This window comes from Nematolebias whitei, chromosome 22 (assembly GCF_014905685.2).
Source record: "Nematolebias whitei isolate Nwh7 chromosome 22, NemWhi1, whole genome shotgun sequence".
Classification (NCBI taxonomy): Eukaryota; Metazoa; Chordata; class Actinopteri; order Cyprinodontiformes; family Rivulidae; genus Nematolebias; species Nematolebias whitei.
Window position 1 is genome coordinate 14,005,868 of NC_056519.1, and position 8,755 is coordinate 14,014,622.

Consider the following 8,755-nt stretch of genomic DNA (forward strand, 5'->3'; position numbering starts at 1 on the left):
TCTGTCTGTCTGTCTGTCTGTCTGTCTGTCTGTCTGTCTGTCTGTCTATGCATCTATGCATCTATGCATCTATGTATCTATGTATCCATCCATCTACACACACACACCAAGATTGCATTGCCTTTAAACAATCTGAGAAAACCTATATGCTGAATTCTTGGCTTTGGAAGCTTTCAGTAGGTTATTTGACAACAATTAAGTCAATTGGAGGCCCACTTTGAACACTACTTTTTTGTGACATCATGGGGCAAAAGTAGCCTAAATGTCATGAAGAGAATTGGCAATCTTCACAATTTTCTATATAGTGTATGTAAACATCTGGCGTCTGCTGTCTTGTTGGTTTGTACATGTTTTTTTATTTGTGCTGCTTTTATGTGCACACATGCATTTTTCATGACTCTAAAGGCATATTTTTTTCAAATATCACCTGACACCAAAGATAAGATGATCATAATATTTTTGCACATGTATATGCATGTTCTTTTGTCATATTGGCACAATATAATGAACCACTGGAGAAACTTTAGTGAGAAATCTTTCCAGATCTTATAAAGTAATGTTAAGATGCATCTACAACTACCGGACTTGCCGCCGTACACGTCACACTGCTATATAAGTTGCATCAGTCCAACTATGTCTAATAAAGTGGGGAAAAACCATAAATACGTCGCTTCACCGTATGTCGCATCTATTATGCATCTTGCTGACGCGTCGTGTTATGCATCACTGCTGACAACCTGGATACGTGGGCCGGTGTGCCAAAAATTGATTTGCTGCCAAATGGCAGTCGTGGGAGCGTGCATGGTATGATTTTAACAAGAATTTAACAAGATTAACACTTAAAATAATTATTTGTTTGCTCGACTTTATAGCAAAGGTGTATCTCAGTTTAACTTTTCCTTAATAAATGCACTTTGATGGTCATATCAGCTGCATTTCACCTGGGCGGCGTGGCAAAATGCAGCTGATTTGATGTTTGTTTCAGGATTTCTGGAGTGAGACAAAGGTGGCTTGGTATGACAAGTCAAGCGTCTCATTAAAAGCCACTTTTACCTATTAATGAGACACTTGGCTTGCCATATTAGTCGAGGGTCCTCTAGTGGCTGAAAATGGTAGTGTTCAATATTTTCCATGTCAGAATGAATGAAATTGTCAGATCTCAGCCAAAAATTGGGTTTTAAGTATGGGGGGAAAAAACACATAAATATGTCGCTTCACTGTATAAATTGCAGGCATGCTAATTTATTTAAAAAACTGCAACTTATACAGCAAAATTTACGGTAATTAACATTTGGAGTCAACCCAATTCAAGCTAGTCCCCACAGCTAATTGATATTAGACAACACAAAAATAGATTTAACGCTATAAATTTACAGGTGTTGAGCTTAAATTTGGTGTGGTAGTAGCTGAAAGCCCTTCTCCTCATCACGAATCAAATGCTAATATCTCACAATGTTGTATAAGGTTGCTCTTAACATCATTCATAGTATTTTAAAATGCTGGCATGAAAAGGTGGCACGAATGCTAGGCCTTTAATATATATTTCTGCATTGAATTTAACATAAAGCTTGCTTTTGTTAAAAAAGTACATTAAAAGTATTGGTAGACCTATATGTTAAGAGTGGCATAAACGGACATGAATCGTGATTATGAGACGACAAATGATGGTCTATTAAAATTTTATAAACGTCTACACCAATGTCCATCATTTACTTTGAGTGCTGTTTTGAAACGAGATTTAATCAACTTACCATGGTGGCTGTGGATCCCAGAATTATGTTTTTGGGTAAATTAAAACCACAGACACGGGGAGTGACTGATTGGGCCACATAAGTACCACTCAGCAGTGCAGAAGTAAGGCACATTAACATGGAGACCAACTGCACTTTATAATCCCCCATTGCTCCTATTTAACTGGAGCCCTACAGGAGAATTGGTTGAGGGCTATAAACATCCAGGGGGTGTGGATTTCCATCAGAGCCACACCGCTCGATAACACTGAAACACTTTCACTTGGGTTCGAGGACATGGCTTCCTACAGTCTCTTTAAACAACATGAAGACAACAAGGAGTTATAACATTTTATATCTATTTAAAGTATTTAAGGTTGTACTTAAGTCATTTAGATAAAAGATGTAGCCTACAGCATGTTTACATATAAGGGATTGGAAAGTTTTCTCCTTGGCCTTTTTCAGTAAACTCCATGTGTTGCACTTTCTTACTCGTCAATATCTGTTTTTGATTTGAAGCAATGTGTTGGAGGGAGTTACTGACCTAAAACTGGTCTATTTGGAGAGACAAGGAATAATTTCACCATTATCTGCCTCCACACATGAACTTATTTCTATTTTTTCCTAAACAATCTGCTTAAGATTGCCTGCTGTCCATTGAATTTACAATATATTTTTTATTCTTTGCTTTCTTGGTTTCTATGCATATTTGTCACTTTCTTTTCCCGTTTGGTGCTTAAGTTTTAAGTAGCTTAAATTTAGATAACGTCCAACAGAAAGTTTCGATCCTTGCTCAGTAGGCAGTTTTAGTTCATGTAGAAGTCCGTAGTTAAACCGGTGCAGAGGGGAAATTAAAGTTTTGGGCACTTTTCCAAAAGTTCAATTAAGACCACACCGCTGAAGAAGAGGCTATAATATTTATGCACTTGTTTTAAAAAAAATTAAGAGTCACTTTGTTGAATCAAACAACGACTTTTAAAAAGCAACACATCAAAAATCTGTTCATGTAATGTTTATTTTAACATTATCAATTGGGCTGCCATTACTTAACAGGAAACAAATCTGGCCATTTGAAGTTCTGAAAAATTAAAGATGCACAAGAGCTCTTGAACGCATTAGGATGCACAATTTAGGGAAGCAGCGTGGAATTAATTGAAGCTTGCTGTGTGTTTGCTGCTGCTGTTTCTCTATAAAATGCTCCCATACTTGTTTAGGCTGTTCATAATCTGATCATCAGCTGATTGTTTGTGACACAACAGTTCAATTTGTCAGAAAGATAATTTAATCTACGGCTGTTTGTTTGGATTGGAGTTTCCATTACATTATTTAAACACAGAGTCCGTCTTTTCAGTTAGAAAATATAAAGTAGGTGTGATTATTTAATAGTTTTTTATTTTTTTATTTTTACAAGTAAATTTAAAAAAATGTTAACTTTAGATCCTTCAGCTGCTCCTGAGCTGGTGAGCTCTCACACTGCGGCTAAAAAGTTTAGTAAAATTTTGTGCCATGCTTTTACTGCTCTATACAGTAGTCTCTCGCTGCTTCGCGGTTTGTTTTTCGTGGACTCGCTCTATCGCGGTTTTTCAAAGTACGATTGGACGTAATGCACACTGGCTGATTGATGGATAAGCCGCACGATCCGCATTGATTTTTAAAAAAATTTAAAATAAATTATTTTTAATGATTTAGCACCTGTGTGCAGCCCACAGCTGTGGGAGAAGCTTCTTCCTGCAGCTGATCAGCTGAGCTCCGTGTAGCACGGAGAAGTGGGCGTGGCCAAGAGTACAGCTGGAGGCAGAGACCTGAAATCATGACATTCTGTGCTCTTTTAGCACGTTTAAAAACATTGTTTAGAATATTGCAAGAGTGTGAGAAGGGTTTAAAACGCTTAAAAAAAAGTATAAATAAATACTAAAATAAACTACTACTTACTACTTGTACTACTATTCCAACTTATCGCGGGACTTCAGTGTATGGTTCCCCCATGATAAACGAGAGACTAATGTACATAAGCTGAAATGAAATGCAGTCAGCCTCTTCAGAAGTCAAATCCTAAGCAGCACAGCAAATCTGTTGCGTTTACATTTAGTAACTTGAATTTTATCGCTAACATTTCCACTTTGTGCAAGGTCTTTACAAAACTAACTTTAAAAAACATTTCTGTTTCCAGTCCAGATCAGGTCAGACTCTGTGAGCTGGAGGACCAGGCAAAGGCTTCCAAGAAAGGCATGTGGAGTGAGGGTGGCGGCGCGTACACAATCCGCGACCTCAAGTACACCTTAGAGAGCCCTCGCAACTTTGTGGACTCTTTGCATCAGAAACCCATCAATGGTAATGAGTTTGGGAGGGGTCTTTACACTTAAATACTCACAAAGAGAAAAATAAATGGTGCATAAAACCCCTCAGTACCTGTACTTCTGTTTTCTCTTATTTGATGTCTGTGTTTGAAATGCAGTTTTACATCAGGATATTTTGTTCTGCTACCTTTCGCCGGCACGTTTCCCAAGTCTCATCTCTGACCTGCTCGAGGTGTAATGCGCTACTCAATTTCTTCCAGACGATTGACTGGAATGGAGGCTCAGCTCATTTCACAACCCTTTAATTGAATGGGGGAAAATGAACAGGGAATGACTTTTTGCTTTCCTCTCCTGTTCTCACCATTCACAAGACGTTCAGCGTTATTTTAAAATGCGCTGCTTCAGTCCTATTGGAGCACGTAAATAATGAAAGTATGGAATATGGTTTTATCTCTGATTCTCAAATTTTAAACTCGCACATAAACTGACTTATGACCAAATGATGTGCAAAATCACTTCAGGTTTTACAGAGCACATCTCTAAGTTCATTAGTCTTGAGCATTAGGACTGAGACATTGGTGGGAATAGTTAGGTTTTCTAAACACGGTGCTACGTTTTATTCTGCAAACTAACATACAAGTTAACTAACACGAACTAATATTGTGAACAAGCACAACATCTTCCAGTAACCTTTAAACATACGTTTGTATCTAATAAAGATGGAATTTTGTGGTAATATTGCTGTTAAGTGCAGTACAGTTTGAAAAGAAGCCAAGAGTTTCCAAAGAACAAACCTTTAAGGAACCATTTTTGGCTTACTGTTGAGTAAATGATACATAACTGCCGAGTCCAGATGTTTGTTTTGGCATCAGTAGTGATCTTTCATTGCGCTTTCTTGAAAGTATTATAAACTGGATCATAACCATGGCCACCTGACAGCTTCACCTCTATCATAATATGGTAATTTAATGTTCTCTGCTTGCCCCCCCCTCACATGCTTCCGTTTCCACCCCTCAGCTATCATCGAGCACGTGCGTGACGGCAGTGTTGTTCGTGCCTTGCTGCTTCCCGACTACTACTTGGTCACTGTAATGCTGTCTGGTGTTAAGGTAACCACTACTCAACATATTTACAGTAGATGCAAATGCAGTGATTATAGAAACGCTAACTACTTGTACCTTTTTTGGGATAGTTCCTTCCACATCCGTGTTGTGAACGCTTAGGAAGCATTCACACTATTGTGATCGTTTATCTTCAGTACGTTTTTCGGCATCTTGTTCCAAAATTTTTGTGCTATTTCAACAATTCATACATGAAAACGTTCAGCTCCTTCAGGAGAAGGGTGCTATGATTTTTTTTTTTTGGTACTGGTGCAACTTTAGCTTTTTGAAATATTTAGCCTTTTCTGCCACCTTTTTTTCCTCAGCGGAAATTAAATGAGCTCATTTTCCATCCTTCAAGTCTTTAGCACTGTTTACAACCTTTTACTGCTCCTTTCACATTGTGTTCCGGTTCAGCTTTCAGCTTCCTTGTGCAAATATATATTTTTTCAGCAAATTTCAGCTGTTTTTTTCAGCTGTTTTGTGCTCCTTTCAGATTCTTTCTATTAACTACAAGATTTTTGTGCTTCTTCTAAATTATTTCTGCTAATTTCAGCTTATGCTCCTTTCTACTCGTTTCAGCATTTTCTGCTATTTCAGCTACTATTTAGCTGTTTTTATGCAAATTTAAGCTTTTTCAGCCAATTCTACATCTTTTCCACTCATATAAACTTACTTTAGCCTAATTGAGCAAAAAATTTGCTCGCGCCACTTGCTTCTGGTAATGTTGGCTTCTTTCTGCCCTTTTTTTTTTTTTTTTTTAGCATTTATTCACTGATTTTTTGGCAATTTATGCTTTTTTCAGATAATTTCCACTTTTTCATGCTCATTTCTGCTTCTTTCAGCCTAACTGGGCAAATTTCATTTCTGCTTTCTTCTGCTAATTTAAGCGTCTTCTACCTTTTCAGCTACCTTTTTTTGTTTGTGCAATTTTGAGCTATTTTCAGCTGTTTTAAGAAACATTCACATTTTTCATGGTAATTTCTGCTACTTTCAGCCTAATTAACTTCTTTCTGCCAATTTGAGCTTGTTATGCATCTTTCAGCTTACGAGTGGTAATGCTAGTTTCAGCAGTTTCTGCTTTTTTAGCTACTATGTAGCTGTTTTATGCTAGTTATAACTATTTCCTATTGAAGCTATTAAATATTATTAGCTATTTCCTATTTAATTATAGCTATTTTTTCATGCAGACATGTTCCTGTTTTTGGTATTCTACACCGCCTTACAATCTAGCTGTTTTTTTCACTACTTTTCCTTTTAATTACCATTTTATTTTCACTTGTTAAATTTTTATTTTTATTTTTCAAATTTATATGCATCCTTTATGTTCGTCTATTTTTGTCTTTGTTGTCCACTGTTGTCACGCTTGGCTGAAATTCAGGTCTCTCTTGTAAATGAGTCCTTGAGGCTCAATGGGATTAACCTGTATAAATAAAGGTTGATTGAATTTCCGTTAATTCCAGATTTTTAGCTCATTTCAGTTTTTTCTGCTTCCTTCTAGTAATTTAAGTTTCTTTCTGCCTTTCAGCTACTTAAGCCATTTCTTTTGCTAATTTCAACCATTTTTTTTAGCTACTTTCCTAAAATTTTCAGCTAATTTCTGACTATTTAAAGCTATTTCAGCAAATATATGTTCTTTCTGCTTTCTTCTACTAATTTAGGCTTGTTCTTCCATTTCAGCTACATTTCAGCATGGTTTGTTTTTAATTTCAGCTGTTTTTCAGCAATAAGCTTTCACACTGCATTTTCGCAGGAAATGCAGTTTCTCTAGTTGTTTTTCCAATTATGTAATGACTTTGGAAGTAACATGGTAAAGTAATGCAGCCAGGTAATTTTACAAATACATTCTTTTGTCTCACTTTTTTTAGTTTGTTTGTTCTGCCAGTGTCATATATCTGTGTGACTAAATTTCCCTATCAGTCTTTCACTCAGTCTTGCTTTGCCGATAGGCCACTTAAGATAACTAATCTTCCTCATCTCCTACTTGAAGACATTACATCCATTTCAAGGTGTTCTTTGTCTCATTGTACAAAGGCTCGTCGCGCCTGTTGTGCTCATCTGGCTGTTGTTTCGCTTCACTCAAAAAGAGATTACATTTTGCAAGTAAGACAAGGTGACATTGGTTAAAGGAGTGGATTTTCAAAATGTACTCCTTTAGTACATGACTGGAAATTTCTGTAAACAACTTTTTGGAGTGTGGATGAGAAAAGGCTCATCCAAGAAAAGCTTTTTGTCCATTGATAAAGATAAAGTTCAACTGTTAATTTACATGTTTTTTTTTTGGCTTTTGTATCTACTTCTGTAGTGTCCCACATTCAAGAGGGAAGCAGACGGTTCAGAAACACCAGAGCCATTTGCAGCAGAGGCCAAGTTCTTCACAGAGTCCCGTCTTCTGCAGCGAGACGTTCAGATCATCCTCGAGAGCTGCCACAACCAGATCATAATGGGGACCATCCTTCACCCGGTAAACTACAGGAATCAGAGCTTTGTGTTGACAGAATCATACATATTTGGCCCTTGTCCGTTCTTACGTTTGCCTGTCTGTTTACTTGTGTCTTAGAATGGTAATATAACGGAGCTGCTTTTGAAGGAAGGCTTCGCACGCTGTGTGGATTGGTCTATGGCTGTTTACACACAGGGGGCTGAGAAACTCAGAGCTGCTGAACGGTATGTAACTTGTAGATGCACAGAAAATACAGTTTGGTGAACAGATTGTGGTTTATATATATTTTTTAATTTAGTTGGAATTGTACACATCCTATAAAGAAACGTTGGTTACGTACAATAACCCCAGATTGTATGAGTATAGGCATAGCCTTTAAGCCTGTCGCTGGTGGGGCAGATGGACTGTGACATCACCAGATGGTGTACAGTCTCTGAGACCTCCTCGGACCTCTGCGATTCCTCAAGGATGGTCCTGAAATTGGCCCCTAACAGTGCCTCTGGGGTGACGGGACCCTCCAGCAGGGGGGACCGAGGGAAAAACACAGATCGGTAAAACCCTCCACTCTGGAGATGGAGGCAAAGGTGGACAGCGAGGCCAGATGGGGTCAGGGCGACGAACTGGGGCAGAGCCAACCTTGCCGCCAGATCATCCGATCAGGGCAGAGGGAGGCGAGGGACGGAAAGTCCCTTGTGTTAACATCCTCCTGGATTATGCCGGGCAGCTCCGAGAGGAGGGTGCCAACAGCTGGGAGCGGTGTGGTCGCCGATGTGGGAAGATCCGAGGTGGCTGAGCATCCGCTCGGCCACTTGTCTTCCGTCACTACGCTCTCCAGGAGGGAAGGGGCAGCTCCGCATCGCCTTTCTCGGAGGAATCATTCGATTCACTGCGTGGCGACTCTGCGTTTAAGAAGGCGGTGGCGTCGTCCCGCGCATAGCGTCCCGCCACAGGAAAAAAAAAATCACTCAGCGGAGCTGCTGCAAACGCCTTTTTTGAGGGAATCATCCGATTTACTTCGAGAAAAAAACCACGTTAGAAAAGGCGGTGGCGTCGTCCAGCGAGTAGTGGCCCTCCACGGAAAAGCGTTCGGCGGGGCTGCTGCTAACATCGCCTTTTTCAGGAAATCATTCGATTACCGCGAGGACAAAACACGTTAGAAAAGGCTGTGGCGTTGTCCAGCGGGTA

General features: G+C 39.0%; 1 protein-coding gene across 1 annotated transcript in view; it reads left to right on the forward strand.

Annotated features, from left to right (window-relative positions):
• The window catches only part of snd1 (staphylococcal nuclease and tudor domain containing 1), a 205,072-nt gene that overhangs the window by 10,718 nt on the left and 185,599 nt on the right, over positions 1 to 8,755 (forward strand). Inside the window, exons 5-8 of the mRNA XM_037696080.1 lie at positions 3,901 to 4,061; positions 5,045 to 5,136; positions 7,433 to 7,591; positions 7,688 to 7,794. Of these exons, the coding sequence (XP_037552008.1) occupies positions 3,901 to 4,061; positions 5,045 to 5,136; positions 7,433 to 7,591; positions 7,688 to 7,794 (519 nt within the window). The remainder of the gene's footprint in view (positions 1 to 3,900; positions 4,062 to 5,044; positions 5,137 to 7,432; positions 7,592 to 7,687; positions 7,795 to 8,755) is intronic.